Genomic DNA, 15,490 nt, shown 5'->3' on the forward strand with positions numbered 1-15,490 from the left:
GGTGGTGAAGACAACAACTCCCAAGATCCCATGTTACTTCTTGTGTCATTGTTTAGATGTGAGAGACCCCCTAGCGTCAGCAATTACATATTGTATGTTCAAGATTACTTCTGGGGCATTTTTTGTCTTTATTTGATAGTGACAGTAGAAATACAGGCAGGAAACATGTAGAGAGAGGAGGATGACATACAACAAAGACATTAAAGGACACTGGACATTCCTACAGCTTGTTAGGATGTTTGATCTTTTCAGCATAAATAATTCAGTACATATTAAGGTTACTTACCAGGTCCTGCAGTGTGTAGCTCATCAGTTTCTTCTGCAGAGCGTCCACCAGAGCCATCTCAATAGACTCAGTCTCATACTGCGCCTTGCAGTTGGAGCAGAACCACTGAGGCAAAACCGAACCATCCTGAGGAGAGGAAAACACGGTTTATCTAACTGGAATTTGATACAATTTATTAATCAAGTTCAAAAACCAGAGCGTTGTTATCATGCCCATCAATGCCCCTTCTCTCACTTGTGCCACAGACGGGTCCTTGCAGAGGTCGAGGTCACGACAGAAATTGCAGTGGTGGCAGATGACCTCTGGCAGGATGTAGGAGTTACAGGGGTCACGGAAGTGGGCATCCTCGGAAAACTCTCCAACATCCACGAGACGTAAGAGGTCTCTTTTCAGCTTGTTCACCTGGTTCACTATGTTGGCATCCAGTGAAAGGACCTCAGGGAGACAAAAGACGGAATTGATTGATTGATGATTGATTGTGCAATGTGGTAAGAGAATAATCATGATTATATGCAACACACAAAAAGAGCTTTGTAAGTCGGTATACCTGGCAGACATATTTGATAAACTCCAGTGCTGGGTTGTTGAGTGGCAGGTGGGATCCGGGGAGGACGGGGAACATCTCAGAGGGCTGGTTCACACTCCGGGTACCGGTCACCTTCTTCTTGATTTTTTGAGTAATGGTGAAAAAGTTCTGCGTCAGCTCGCTGGACACATATTCCTGGGAGAAGGAGATCATTCCTGTGGGAGACAGTTTAAAAAAAATCACAACTTAGAGGCAATCCATTTAAATCCATTTAAAAGCTCCCTATCATAGGTGTTAAGTGTTACAGACACTAGCCTATGGCGACTCTAACGAGTGTAATGTGAAGTTCTTAAGACACACGAGGAGAGTCTTTTGTAACTGAAGCAGCCCCACAAACAGCAACTTACCAGGAAGAGCACTCAAGTCCCCCACTGCTTGCTGGGAAGCCTGGCTGCCTCCACGTCTCTTGACTGGCGTTGCCCCGGGAGCGTTACGTCTCAGCTCCTCTTTCATGCTGTGGTAGACCGCTGCAATATAGGCTGCCACAGAAAGTATGTGTGTAAGAGTTGGTAGAGAAAAAGCATACTGGTATGCAAAAAAAAAGAGAAAAAAGTCTATTGTGTACTGGTTATTATTTTTACCGGAGACAATCATGAGGAAGTAGTTCTGACAGGAGGCAGTTTGGGGCAGATACTGCATGATGTTCCAGTTGCTCTCAATCAGCTCCTCCACCTCATCCGTCTCTCCATCGCCATCATCTTCCTCTGCTTCGTCCTCGTCTTCATCCTCGCTGCCCTCCTCACCTCCCTCCTCTCGTCTGTTTTTCTTCTGTTTGGCTCCTTCCTGGAATAAAAAAAGGGCCGTGGAAGAGGCATGAGTTTGTGTTTTATTCAACTACTTTGATAAATGCAAATATAGAATGAGGCAGAAGTTGCAGTTTGAGTTACCTCTCCGCACAAGATGTTGGTGGGCAATTTGCCCTTTACGCCGCCGCAGTTAGCCGGATCCATCCACAGCAGGAACTCCCAGCATCGCGAGAAGGAGATGGACAAAGAGTGAAAGATTTCTCTGGAGTGGATGCTACAGGAGAAAGTTTGGAAGGTTATTTTTCAGGTTTTGGGTCTACAATATTTACAATATTATAGGAGAGACTATTTTGAAGATGTGCTTTTTTTACTTTCCGCAGGTGAATGTGAAAACTTCCTTCTAGTGACAAACTTTGCACATACACATCATTCTGCAGAGTGAAGCTCAAACATCCAACTGTAGGAACACGTACAAAAACATATTTTTGTGTGGAGGGGAAACACAGGAAGATGCTCATTAGTAATATCGATAAGAGTTAAAAGCATCATTGTTTGAACTTTGGTAAGTTCAGAAATGCTGCTGTAATGCTGCTTTGAGGGGGGAGGAAAAACTGGTGCTAACCATAACAATAGAACAATGACCAAAATACCTAAAGATATTTAGTTTCACATTACAATATTGACACATTGGCCTAACTTCCCTATTTATTTTCCTTCCATTAGTCTAATGGGCAGTTCTCCTCTTTCAAGTCTGCTATATAAAATTCACTTCCCATGATAGAGACCACAACAACATCTCTGGAAAACATCTAACTGCACTAATGGCTAATTCTGTGTCATCTCTTTTTTTCCTTCAGATTTTAGTGCCTGGCTCTTACTTCAAACCACTAGCGACAGATACATATACGCATACTCTTTTATTGGCCAAGCAGTCTGGTTAGATACAGGTACATTTGTTTTACATTTATTTTTCTTATCAATGTATGTAGGTATATTTATGTTTGTGCATAATTTTGTATTAGTCATATCATAAATATTAATTTGAGTGATAACGTAGCTTCACAAGATGTACATACAGTCTCTCTATAGGTGTGACCTGCAGAAGGTAAATGTCTGACCTGTTGGTGATGTATTCGACGTAGCCGATGGCGTCGTCTATCCTCCGTTTTTTAGTACACAAAATGATCCTGTTGAAGTTTCCGTACACCACAGTGGAACCGAGACGTTTGAATTCAGAAACCAACCTGACAGCGGAATGAGAGAATGATTATTAAAAGAAAATGACACCGTAGCTGTGATGCATGTTTAAAGGTGAGGATATATCAATGCAAGAAACAAGATGAAAGCATCACAATCAGGGCTTATTGTCAAAATATGTTCTGGCGTAAAATTGGATTGAAAACAAAGCTTTTAAGACTAAATAAATGACTAAATAGATGTGATCGTGCTTTTTGCAGTTTAGAGGACACTCACTGTAGAAACACCTTCTTCATCATGTTGTGCAGGGTACGGTGCAGCGCAGGGTCATAGAGCAGAGAGCTGGGGGAGCGCAGCCAGCGGTAGAAGTGCATCACCTGGTTGTCTGCATACACATTGTGGAACTGTGTGATCTCTCGGACCCATCCAACCACCATGCTCTTCAAGATCCTGCTCATACAACACAGAGCAAACACTGATGAGAACCAAGCGCAAAAAATAAAACATGACATGTTTCCTTAAATGATGAGGAACAACTAGAAGCATAAGTCGTCATGCACCACAGATGTTTACACACCTGAAGGTGTTGGAGCAGAGAGCAGTCTCATCGTAGCTAGCGAGAGCGCTGGCTCCCTGGTTTCCTGACATCATGTCCTCCAGCGAGGCCTGCTGGATCACATCAAAACTGACACCCAGACTAGCTCCGCCCTCCATGTCATTGACATGCTGTGACTGGAGGATGGTGTTCACCGCCAGGCTCTGCAGGTCCAACTCCACACATACTGAAAGAAACAGAAGCAGGATCATTCATAAATACAGAAAAATACACTTCAAAGATTCACAGTTGCTTTATGATCTTTCTTGGACATAGATTAAGTGTTTACAGGTACCTGTGGAATAGCATCCTTGAGCATTGAGCTCCACAGAGCACCTGTCTTCACTTTCCATGACCAGGCGACTATCATCAGCCTCTTTTCCTCCGAGGTCGGGCCTGGATGTGGGTGAAAGCCACAGCAGGTGGTTGTGCTTCCGTAGATGTCTTGCCAGGAACAAGTCTGAGCCAAAGATGGACACATCCTGAGGCAAGTTCCCCACAGGTAAGTGGTAATACCTGAAAGCGAAAGTCAATATACGAGTATATAAATAAAATAGTAAAAAATAAAAAGTGTCCACTCTATCCTATCTGTGCCAGCCTGGGGAAATAATAACAGAGCTAGCAGTGTGCAGTTTGTACCTGGCCATGTCAAAAGCCTGTGACAGGCAGCTGTCCAGGTTGAGGTAGTGGCGGATCATGCGCCGGGCACCGTGGCGTTGCCAGTCCAGCACGTTATAGCTGATCTCATCAATCACATGTACTGGAACGACTGGAAACTCCTCAAGCACCGGCATCCCCGCTGCCAACCGCCGCAACTCCCAGTTTGACTGCATCGCAATGAGGGTGGGACCACGACGCTCCTCCTGTAAACAGCAGCCGCCAATGCAGGCACACAATTAGTAAAGCCTGCGTGTATAATCATTAGAACATAATATTTAAGTAGCTTCAGTAATATTTTACCTTGTAGTTCAGCAGTATGCGTTGCAGTGCACGGTAAATAGCCTTGACATCGTTTTCAGCTCGGACCTCGAAGTTGTGTTTCTCTGGAGGCAGGAGCTCCTCGGTCGTCTTCTCCAGGAGAGCAGTGCGTTCGGCTGTGTAGAGGTTACTCAGGTTGGGCATCTGGTTGCTTCTGACCTTAGGAGAGAAAATGTAGATAGACCTGAAGGATTGCTCTGTGTCAGCTGGAAAAGGAATGCATCAGTGGAAACAAGAAAGCCTTCCAAATCAATTAGGCTTTCAATATAGCTACTATACATTTGTTTGCACTGTAACAGCCTCAGTTCACAAGATGTGAGTCAAAACAGCAACACAGTGGCAGTGGAGGAATTAAAGAGTTGTATTGTTCTTACTGTGTCTAGTACAAAGATGCTGGCTTTGCGCTGAGAGGGGATGAACAGGCCAAACAGAGCCTTGTGACCCTGGCTGTGATGATACAGGTATATGTGGCGAACACTCCCTGAGGACAGAAGACACAGTGGTAAACATGAGCAAGATCCCATGATATAAGGGGAAATATTAGGTTAGAAGGAAAGTAAATGGTAAACAAACCACAATCAATCAGACATCAATTCAAGATGACATACCAGGTTCCAGGTAGCTGAACTGGGCCAGAGACCTCATCTCCAGATGCTCCAGGTCAAAAGTGTCAGCCTCCCTGCCAGCCAGATCCCTCACGACATGTTTATTGACCATACAGACACATCCGAGCTGCACCAGTGCACGAAACAGCAACGGGACCTGAAAGAGATCTTATTAATGCTGCTTTTTTTTTTTTTTTTTTACACATTTTTCACAGGTTTTAGTATGTCGTCACAAGGTGTATGTGTATATGGTATGTGGTACCTGAGTTTCATAGACTCCTTCAATGTCTGGGGCAGAGAGATCAGCGTTGATCTCATTGATGTGCTCTTGGTACATGTCTTCTGGTACACAGTACTCATAAAGGTAGTACACTATGTTGGAGCGAGGCAGCATGCGGTTCACCTGAAGTTAAATCATTCATTTATTTGATTACTTCATTAAGACAACACATGCTTTCAAACTAATTATGGGAAGAAAAAACAAAGCAATGCAGTTTCTTTTTGCGTGCCTTTTTGTATGTGGCCCCCTCCTCCTGTTTTGGGACTTTCTGATTGACGTAGAAGACTCGTGGGATGTTGAGCTTCATGCAGTGGAGGTCATTTCCAATCACAGCCCACAGCTTGTACAGACCAGGGTGACTGGTCTCTGCAATCTGAGAGGGGCAGGGAACAGGAACATCACATGAGACAAGATTAGATTTTGTTTACTTGTTTTGTTACTTGAGGACGATAATGAAGCTGAGTTTACCCCACCTGCACAATTTGCCATGGCATGTCCAAGATGCTGCGTGCTGTTCGCCGGAGGAAGCTTCCCAGGCCGGTGGTGGGGCCATCTCTGATCACTCCTCCCCCTACAGATTGAGCTTCGCCATCCAGCAGCCTCCTCCTCTTCTTTCTCTCCTTCCTCTGCCTTAGCTGCAGCTCCCACTTCTTCTTATGGTAACGCAGCCACACTAGGCGCTCCTCCTGTGTACAGACGACGCCAATATACATGTTTTGTGAATGTTTTGCAAGATATTTGTCATATAATGTGGCTAGAAGACTAAGAATCAGTACATTGACACAACAGGTTACCACTTTGTACTTGTTGCTGCCAGCTTACCCGCGTCTTTCCCATAGGTGGGGGTGGTCCCAGGATCTCTCTCCAGGACTGAGTGAGCTCCACATCCTGAGACTCCACCTGGCTGTCCTCTCCCTGGGAAGCCCGCTTCCGTTTGGTGCTGATGAGGATGGCTGGCTGCAGAGGTCTGGGTGGCCTTCCAAAGTCCTCTATGTCAGTGGCTTGGCCCGCCTCAAGAGGTTGATGGGCCACCTGAGAGAAGAGGAGGCCAATGTGAAAAGAGTGGTTGTCCACTGATGGAGGCAGAGGAAGCTTTCTGTGTTGATAGTTTGACAGGACATTTTGCTGTGAGGTGAACAAACCTGTCTCTTGCCCTCGCTGGTGAACAGCTCACTGATTTTCTTTTGCTTGTAGATATCGTTTTTCTCCAGGAGTTTCTTGTGAAGCCAGTCAGGATGCCTTACTCTGGGTACCGGATTCTTCACCTGATGATAGATGGATTAATTAGTACATCAACCTAAGGTATACTGAGAAACCAATGAGACGTGTTTCAATTTTAACCTGTTGAAGAGCTGCAGGGATGGTGATGATTTTCTGGATGGCACTTCCCAATCTCTCGATGTAATAACTCCAATCCAGGATCTGGAAAGGCCCGCGACAGGAATGTTAATGTCAGAGTGAGCACACAAGCACATTCAGACAACAGAGAAAACTTTTTCTAAGTGCATTTAATATTTGTTTAAGAACTTACAGAGCGGATGTCCAAGTCATGAAGGCTGGGCATCTTCAACCACTTACGAAGAAAATGTTTCTTTACACTGGGCTCTGCCTGGAAGATGGCCAGAGGAATGGCTCTGATGGAGAGAAACAATCTGTCAGCTTCAAAGTCAAAGCTTTTACTTCTGCTAATATTACAAAGTGCTTGTTCTCCAGAAACATTGGGAAAGCAACTCTGACATCAATTTATTTGATCCAGAAATTCTGTCATCATAGCATCGTGGCAGTGTGGGTTTCGACCAAGCTTTTAGTGTCCTTGTTAGACAACTTGCAGAGAAGCTACAAATGGAAAACCCACCATGGTGTTGGGAGGAGGGGGTTTCAGACACTGTTTGACCATCAGACAAGCCCCTTTAGAAGCATACCTTATGGAAAAACTCTTTCAGATAGCAACTAACTGAAGCCTGACTAAAGCAAGCAGATGAAGTCGTATCTTTATTTTCACATATTACCGAGAAACTTAAGTACAAAGGAACCATCATTAACAGTAATGCATCGATAGTATTTGGTCCGATACAGTGCTCATGTAATCATACTTGTAATCATAAAACTACTCTGATAGCACTTTACAGCAACGTGACGTTACGCAATGTCTTATTAGTTAAACAGGAAGGTGAAGGAGAAGCAATGTCAGCAGTCTGGAGATATAACAACATTAGCAACATTACATTTTTTACAGCCAGAAAGTGAGGAAAATCTTTTAAAACATGTTTTCAAAGACATTATTAAAACTGTAATGGTATTGTTAAGCAATCATATTGGTATTCTGTATTGGCAAGTACCAAAATGTAAATACTTTATTGTTGTATGTTATACTTTTATTTGCTCTGAAAAACTTACTAATAACACCTGAACCTTTCTTACTATGATGAATCAAAATGTTCGCTCAAAAAAAAAAAAACCTATGGAGATCACAAACAGCCCCTCACACCTGGTATATGTCTCGTCTTTAACCTGCTCACACTACTTGGCTTCGATATGAACAGTTGAACATGGATTTCCAGAGTAATTGTATGATTATCATACCAACAGCATTACTATACCCTTAATCTTTTATAAAAATGTATATCCAATGTTAAAGAATGTCTGCTGTAACTTCATGGTTTATCAGTGATTAGTTGTCTCACCTTTCTGTGACGGGCGAACCCTCTGGTTTTCGGGAGATGACGTAGCGACAGCTCAGACCAGCATCTTTTACCATTTGGTCTCCCAGGAACTCAGCCAGTCTCTTAGCTGTGCTGATAGAAGTGGACTTCTGCTCTCCGTAATCCTCCAGCTTTCTGGACATTGAACGATTCTCTGAAATCAGTTCAAACAGCTCCGCATCTGGCATGTTGGCAGCCTGCAAAACCATTGAAATAAATCAATCGGCTGTGAATACAATAAGGACTGGAACCAACGTTTTGATGGAGCTTTCTCTGCAAATTATATTTTATTTTAAAATATGTAAATATTTTGCATCACTAGAATGCCATTTTATATAATTTGATCACAGATTTTTACCTTGCTGTACAGAACGTCCAGCCAGTAGTCAGCCACTTTGGCCACAGAGGCGTACACCTCCTCCAGAGTGGTGCCTTTGAGGAAAGCCTCAAACACTGACGACTGGAAAATCTTAATGAGCTGGAGCTCTCCTCTTCTCTTCACTTCAAAACCCTTCAGCTCAGCCAAAGAGCCATCCTCGTTAAACACAGCATACCTAAAATCAACAGAAAAACCTTAAATTATATTCATACATCTCAGTACATTTTTAATATGAACCTTGTTAGGAAGCCCATTCATTAATTCTGGTAAGAAATCCATCCAATCTTAACCAGACGTCTAACTATACATTTAATCACAGAAGAAAACCCACTACTGCTTTACCTTTTCTTCAGCTTCTTCCCTTCCTCTTTCGAAGCAGGCAGGATCATGGCCAGGTACGGTCCGTCCACCTCAAAGAAGATGCTGTTCTCTGCCCTTGTGTTGTATGTGAGGGACACGGGGTCGACCAGCTCGTGGTACTGATCGTTGGTGAATCCCTCCTTCACCATGATGTTCAGCATGGCCCCTGGGTACGAGATGGTCACCTTGGGCTTCTTGTCATTACTGGTTTTCACCACAAAGTTCTCAGGAAAGGTGTTGGGGAGGACACACCAGATGCCGTCAGTGTCCAACTCAAGGGGCCTCCTGAGAGGGAGGGAAGTAAAGGTTAAAAACGTGTGTGAAATGAAAATCTATTGCCTTTTTCTTTTTTTCAGTTCACATTAGAAATCTGGTTGATGCCTTTCTTCTTCAGGGCAATGTGAATTGACTAAACAAGTTAGGGGTTCAGGATTTTGCTCAAATACATTACAACAGGCAACAGTTAACATTCTTCAATTACATAACTATTATTTTGACCTGCACTATAAGCAATATCTGCTACTAAAATATATGGTGTAGGAGCAAAAGACAGTAAGAAAAACAATACTGCCGGAGCTGGATTCAAGTCAATATGTTTGCGAGAATCTGCTGATGAAACGCTGTGTTGTGGATCCCTTCCAGTTCTTCCCCGAGTTGGAGCTGACCTTGCGCTGGCAAAAGAAGTAAATTCTATAATCATGTATCACATTATCAACATGACGCTCACCCTATTTGTTCGATGAGCTCTCTGGCCTGAGTAATGATGTTGGCTCCAGTGTAGCACACGATGCCAGCCATCTCCATGGAGTACCAGCGCGCCCTGGTGGAGAGTCAGAGCAGACAACATCAGGTGTTTATCACAAAGAGCTTGTGTAATAGTGCAAGTAAGAGGATATTTGATGATCTAAATGATGAAAACTGCAGTCGACCCCTACCCTTTCCTCATGACGTAGCCGTAGAAAGAGTTCAGAATACACTTGTGAGCCAACTGAAGAGACTCGTACAGGATCTCCATGTTTTTGCAGCGCTTCACTTCAGCAGCGTCTCCGCTGTCCTGAGCTGATGACAGTTTCTTCTTCCACACCTTAGCAGAGGTTGCACGAAAAAGTACTTTACAGCAAGTCATTTTGATTGGCAATTTAATGTATAGAACATAGAAAATTTGAAAAAAAGAGTACAACTTAGGGATTATTTAATTGTTCTCAATACCAAAACATACCTTGTGGAGTCCTTTGAATTCATAACGTCGATCTCTGAAAGCTCTCACGGTATCGACGTAGAAGGAGTTTTCTCTCTGACAGATGGTGGTCACTCGCTCCTCTAGCCTGGTGACGTGGGTCTTCTTGTAGGCCTTCTTACAGTAGTCTGAGACAAATTAAAGACAGGTCGAACTATGCTTTGGCAAGCAGTAATTTAGATCTAATCATCTATCATTAGATTTAAATCTAAGGAGCCAGAAAAAAGTAGTACCTGCCAGACGTTTCTTCTCATGTTTGGCCTGCTCCTCCCTGTTGAGAGTGTGGAAGGCACGAGGTGGACCGTTGGGGAAAAACGGTGGGAACTTCTCAGACTCAAGTTGCTGCTGGATGCGGTGGAACTCACTGCGGCTGGCGGGCACTGTCAGACAGAGGGAGAAGTGTAAAACAACAAAAAACTTTTGCTGTATTTGATCCAATGCTTGCAAGAATTAAACTCACTGATTTCCCCTCTCCACTGCCAGGCCATCCTCCTCTGGCAGGTGGCACCAGGCTTGTTGAAGTCACAGGCAGCACAAGTGGCCTCATCAACCATAGCGGATGGCTGTAAAAGTAGAAAATATAAGTACTGAAATTCATGCTTTTCTTTATCTTTCATCCAATGTGTTTTTCTTTTGATTTCTGTTTCACCTGCAGGCGGTTGGTGAGGATGATATTGGGGTACATCGCCCCAACGTCGAGATGGTAGATGAGGGGGCATTCGATCCTGTTCGGAACCTCCTTCAGAGAAGTCAGCTTATTTTTGATCTCATCGCAAACCTGAGAAAATACCAGAGACGTTGTATAACTTGAAGCTGATAACGCTGGGACGACTTTTCAAAATAATAACACAAATTGGAAGCACAACAACAACAACAAAGAAAAAACAAGCCAACACACCTCATTAAAATTGGTGACTTGCTCCAAAGGGATGTTCTCCTCTTCCTCGATGGCATGACGCATCGTTCTCTCCACTCTTTGCAGCAGGAAGTCAAACGCAGCTGGGTTCTGTCAACGCATCAGACCATGCTAAATGTCACGCTCAAAACATACAAAAAGCAGCAACCAGAGAACCAGCTGGAAGTTGAGCTGAGACGTACCATTTTGAAACGGCAGGGGATGTCACTGCGGAACACTCCGGATTCCAGCGCCTCCACGTGGCCGCCCACGTAGGTCTCCGAGTCCATGACGTGACCGTCATCTGTCAGTTTGTTGAAGACCTGCTCCTGCTTGTTGGGGAAGATGATGTTGGCGTGGAAGGCCTGCACCATGAGCAAAGCTTCACACAGAGTCCCAGAACCTTTACGCAGCACCTGATAACGGAGCAATGCAAGAAAAGAAATGAAGAATAATAAAAAAAGTGTGTTTTCTTTTAATGGACTTCAGTCTTTTCGAAACATGCACAATAGACAAACCTCGTCAGGCTCCATGGGGATGATGGTGCACAGGGCGAAGATGAAGGGGTGAACATATTTCATGTACAGGTAATATGTGGCCACAGCGTCGGACACAGAGTAGGTGGCTAAAGTCTAACAGAAAAGTAGAGAAAAGAAAACATCAACAAAATTGCAAACGCCCGTTCAAAACAAGAATTGTTCACTTCACAAGTCCATTTCCATACCTGAGGCTCCTCAGTTGCCATGCGGCACATCTCCTCTGGGTCCAGCTCCACTGGATCGTAGCTCAATTTAGCCTTTGCTGCTGCCTTCAGGTTATGACTTCCCACCGGCAGGTAGCTGTCTCTCTTTACCCACCTGAAACAGAGGAGAGGTTGGAAGGACAATTAATTAATCTAAAATTAATGCTAACTCATCCGTGTATGTTGTCATGTGTATGTCATTTTAACAGTGTCAGGTGAGCAAACCTTAGGCAGTCCATGTGGATTGCTTGACTGGACTTGTATTCTCCCTGGTTATCCTTCTGGAAACCAATCTCCCTGTACATGTTCAGTCCGTGGAGGCCAGCCCGAGTCTCAACAAAAGGCCTTGAGAGAGTGGAAACGAAGAGAGAGAGGAATAAAAAAGGTAAACATCATAGAATGTGGGTTATTAATGTAATCGTTTTCTAACAACAGCAACTGCTCACCAGTCAAAGAAGTCTCCATTGTAGGTCACAAAGATGTTTGGCTTGGTTTCCTGAACGTGATCGAACCACCTCTGAATGAGTGCCGCCTGCAGCCAAAGTAAAGTTACCTCATGTTAATACCACACTAAAGAGACTCTTTAAACTGTCTAAATTGTCTTTTTTATTCCTTTAACTATTAGACAGTCCTTATTATTAGTCTGTATTGCTTACAATGTTAACCACCATTTCTCTGTATCCACTTTTATTAATTTTTGTCTTTTTTCCTTTCTCTTTTAAAAACCACTTTAATGTCAATACTGTCATTTTCTTTTTTTTATCCTTTTGTAAACAAAAAGACTGAAACAACTCTCTGAATCGCTTCCATTCATTTTCACACTGTAGTATAATAACTGCTGTGGAGCTATTTACCTCATTATCCTCATTGAAAACAGTGAAAGGCCCTTCATATTCAGGTTTGGGAGTGAACTCAAAATCTTCGATGTCCTCAGAGACAATCTCTCTGTTTGTGATCAGAAACCCCTTAAAAGAGAAAACAATAAGTTAGCAAAAACCAGCAGATATATTAATGACAGAATAATACGCATTCTAAACGCGCGAAACTCACCTGTCCGTCGATCATGTAGGAGATCATCATAATCTGATCGGTCTCTGCGTCTGGGAACTTCAGCGGCAGTTTGGTGGTCTCTATGTCGAAAGCCAAGACAACGGGGTCCTGTAAAAAGAAAAGGACAAGAAATAAATACTCAAACACGAGCCTGAATAGATAAAATGAATCAGACCCCATGCTGCGATGTAATCAATATAATCTGCATACTGGTCGCTCCACGAGATCGTCTCTCCGTACAATCTCTGGTAAGTAAGCGCTGCCTCTGTATCGAACGTTATACCAGTGAGCCTGAAGAGAGAAGGCGGTAAAGATTAGAACAGCAAGCTCTTTTATGTTAGAGGATATTCTACAATCATTGGGACCACAGAAATCTTTCTTCACCACGTGGATCTTGAGGTCGATGGACAAGCGAACATGATAGGGCACATCATACTCTCTCATGTCCACTATGTTGTCCAGCTGGTCTGAAATACTCTTTAAGTTCCCGTCTTCGTCTGCTGAGGTCACGTTGCCACCCGATAAGGCACTGTAAGAACCAACAAAGGTGTCAACAGATCAATACCGAACAGGACAAACCTCATTAGAAATCAATGGGAGTGGTGGTTTGGTGGTACCTTGATAACATTGAGGTGTAGGCGTCGTTGGACTGCTCCCGCTCTCGGTTCTTGCGTACCGCCGGTGAGATCTCACGCTTGACCTTGATGAGGTCGTCCACGGTGTTGAATGAGAGCTTGATGTAGCTCCTCTTCAGTCCAACTAGATGGTTCGGCTGGAGAGAGCACAGGTTTAACAGTTTTTAGAGTTTTTAAAGACTTTAATGCTGTTAAAGGACACTAAAAGAAAACTCACCAGGTCGAGGTCCTCTTTTGGCATAATTTCCAGTTTTGCCACCTTTCCTTGGAACTTCTTCGACAAGTATGAGATAACCTCTCTCTCGCAGTTCTGGAAATAAAGTAGTGCTGCACAATTAATCGAAATATACTGGAAATAGCGATATGGCCACGTGCATTATTCAACTCACAGGAGCTAGAAGTTTTTGGTAAAAGGTAAAATGTGTGATAAAACAGCGTTATAAAGAAGCACAGTAGTGCTGCACAGATTCCCTGGCCTACAAATATTGTTCTCCAGATGTAATAAAACGTGTTTGTTGGGTACAGACCCTAAAAAATGTCACATCGTTATGATTTTAATAGGTTTTAATAGAATTGAGATGCAAAAATTACCATAATTGTATATATCATATTGCAATTGCAATATCTGCAGGCAGCCTTGTCAGTGGCTGATGTGGAACGATGTTAACGCTGCCCTCTTTTCAAAATGTCAACACTTTCCTCCTAAATGACAGCAAATGCAATCTAAAACCGTTACTGGCTAGTGTTTTATAAATACATATAATGTTATAATAATGCAGTTTAATGGCGTCACATCTGTACCCAGCTCTCCTCTTCTGAAATCTATCTCATAAACCAATATATTATTTCTTTTGTTTCATTTATTAATGCAAAATTCCCATCTAAAACTATGATAACTGAGTAAATTAATGTGCAATGAACAATGGAATTACACATGACTTTTCTCTGTTGATATCAGCATTATATATCGGTGTCGCAGGTCTCTAAATATCAGTGAGAGATGGATATCTGTCGACAACTAGTCAGATAATGTTTCCAATTATTGTGCAGTCCTAAAAGTTGAAAATTTCTTACCTTTTTAGTGGCAATGTAAAAATATGGCTTAAAGGGAAGGGCCACCTACAGACAGAACAAACAGGAGCAGGGACACGTTAAGAGCAATGGCAAAGACACATTTTAAGTGTGTTATTAGATGATAATTACTGTCTCTAACACACCTTGAACCTGCTTCCATCCTCCTGTATGAAATAATAGTCCACAGCACTGATCATCCTCTTGTCTTCATCCAGGATCTCTGTCTGCAGGGACAAAAAAGGGAGCAGCACATGTCTTTTAAATCACCATTCACTCCTCTTAAAACACGACCTGTCTGTGTTAACACACACTCACGGGATGCATGTTGATCAGCCAGCCTGTTTTCTCCCCCGGCTCCCTCATCCTGTCGAAGCCGAAGCGGGCGTCCATCTCGTCGGTGAACTGGCTGCGCTCCAGCCGCTTGAGGGCGGACATCGCGGATCCATCGTCCCTGGTTCAAACACACATTAACAAGTGTCATTTACAGTATATTACATTACATGAAAGAGCCGTGTGTGTGTGTGAGGAGGTGCAACTCACTGGTTTTCCTGATTTCCTCCACCTCGGTCCGATCTGTACCTTCCACTGTTTTGCAGAACCATCTTCTATGGAGGTCTGCCGGCTGCAGATAAATCAAAGCCCCGCTCAGTTTTTAACGAAACCCGTCAGTAAAGCCGCATTTGGAGAAAAAAAAGAGGAATTTTAAAGTTATTTCAAAGGTTAGTCCTCTAGCTTTCTCTGTCACTGTCACTGACACGGCTGTTGTTTTCTTATTTTGGCGCCCTGCTGCAGTTTTCGCGAGAGTTGCGGCGAGAGGAGGAAGAACAAAGATCGTTTATTGACAAGAGGAATCACTCCAACCGAAGAGTCTGTGAGGACGTTCACTACCACGGGCCACCGCCGCTCATTGTACATGCTGAGTTCAAGTTATGTGGGCGCTGGTGGAAGAAGTGTACGGATTCACCTTCACTTAAGTAAAAATACTGCTTTTACAAGTAAAGGTCGTGCATTTAAAGGCTCTTAAAGTAAAGTATGTACGTATAATCAGGGAAATTGAAGCGTCTGAATCTAGTTTTGCGATATTAAGTCAAACTATTGAGCAATCTTCTCATAATTTTGAGGTACTAAGTCATTCTTTTGAGA

The 15,490-nt window shown here is 43.3% G+C and overlaps 1 protein-coding gene across 1 annotated transcript in view; it reads right to left on the minus strand.

Moving 5' to 3' along the window:
* The window catches only part of pole (polymerase (DNA directed), epsilon), a 16,286-nt gene extending 1,198 nt beyond the window's left edge, over positions 1-15,088 (minus strand). The window contains exons 1-46 of the mRNA XM_035657732.1: positions 14,888-15,088; positions 14,663-14,798; positions 14,491-14,571; positions 14,348-14,392; positions 13,491-13,583; positions 13,256-13,410; positions 13,023-13,167; positions 12,849-12,929; positions 12,639-12,746; positions 12,443-12,553; positions 12,035-12,120; positions 11,814-11,933; positions 11,571-11,703; positions 11,365-11,478; positions 11,050-11,262; positions 10,850-10,957; positions 10,601-10,729; positions 10,412-10,514; positions 10,185-10,331; positions 9,934-10,079; positions 9,650-9,798; positions 9,442-9,534; positions 8,697-8,999; positions 8,334-8,529; positions 7,958-8,172; positions 6,805-6,907; positions 6,615-6,695; positions 6,416-6,538; positions 6,096-6,305; positions 5,747-5,959; positions 5,503-5,646; positions 5,256-5,396; positions 4,997-5,150; positions 4,763-4,869; positions 4,371-4,547; positions 4,050-4,273; positions 3,706-3,926; positions 3,393-3,597; positions 3,092-3,265; positions 2,737-2,862; positions 1,760-1,892; positions 1,454-1,655; positions 1,220-1,351; positions 834-1,027; positions 521-721; positions 287-412 (exon numbers count right to left, since the gene is read on the minus strand). Coding sequence (XP_035513625.1) covers positions 287-412; positions 521-721; positions 834-1,027; positions 1,220-1,351; positions 1,454-1,655; positions 1,760-1,892; positions 2,737-2,862; positions 3,092-3,265; positions 3,393-3,597; positions 3,706-3,926; positions 4,050-4,273; positions 4,371-4,547; positions 4,763-4,869; positions 4,997-5,150; positions 5,256-5,396; positions 5,503-5,646; positions 5,747-5,959; positions 6,096-6,305; positions 6,416-6,538; positions 6,615-6,695; positions 6,805-6,907; positions 7,958-8,172; positions 8,334-8,529; positions 8,697-8,999; positions 9,442-9,534; positions 9,650-9,798; positions 9,934-10,079; positions 10,185-10,331; positions 10,412-10,514; positions 10,601-10,729; positions 10,850-10,957; positions 11,050-11,262; positions 11,365-11,478; positions 11,571-11,703; positions 11,814-11,933; positions 12,035-12,120; positions 12,443-12,553; positions 12,639-12,746; positions 12,849-12,929; positions 13,023-13,167; positions 13,256-13,410; positions 13,491-13,583; positions 14,348-14,392; positions 14,491-14,571; positions 14,663-14,798; positions 14,888-14,949 — 6,663 coding nt within the window. The 5' untranslated portion in view covers positions 14,950-15,088. The remainder of the gene's footprint in view (positions 1-286; positions 413-520; positions 722-833; positions 1,028-1,219; positions 1,352-1,453; positions 1,656-1,759; positions 1,893-2,736; positions 2,863-3,091; positions 3,266-3,392; positions 3,598-3,705; positions 3,927-4,049; positions 4,274-4,370; positions 4,548-4,762; positions 4,870-4,996; positions 5,151-5,255; positions 5,397-5,502; positions 5,647-5,746; positions 5,960-6,095; positions 6,306-6,415; positions 6,539-6,614; positions 6,696-6,804; positions 6,908-7,957; positions 8,173-8,333; positions 8,530-8,696; positions 9,000-9,441; positions 9,535-9,649; positions 9,799-9,933; positions 10,080-10,184; positions 10,332-10,411; positions 10,515-10,600; positions 10,730-10,849; positions 10,958-11,049; positions 11,263-11,364; positions 11,479-11,570; positions 11,704-11,813; positions 11,934-12,034; positions 12,121-12,442; positions 12,554-12,638; positions 12,747-12,848; positions 12,930-13,022; positions 13,168-13,255; positions 13,411-13,490; positions 13,584-14,347; positions 14,393-14,490; positions 14,572-14,662; positions 14,799-14,887) is intronic.
* Positions 15,089-15,490: the final 402 nt, after the last annotated feature.

The sequence above is a fragment of the Morone saxatilis genome, unplaced genomic scaffold, assembly GCF_004916995.1.
Source record: "Morone saxatilis isolate NCDOM2014 unplaced genomic scaffold, NCSU_SB_2.0 Contig16, whole genome shotgun sequence".
Classification (NCBI taxonomy): Eukaryota; Metazoa; Chordata; class Actinopteri; family Moronidae; genus Morone; species Morone saxatilis.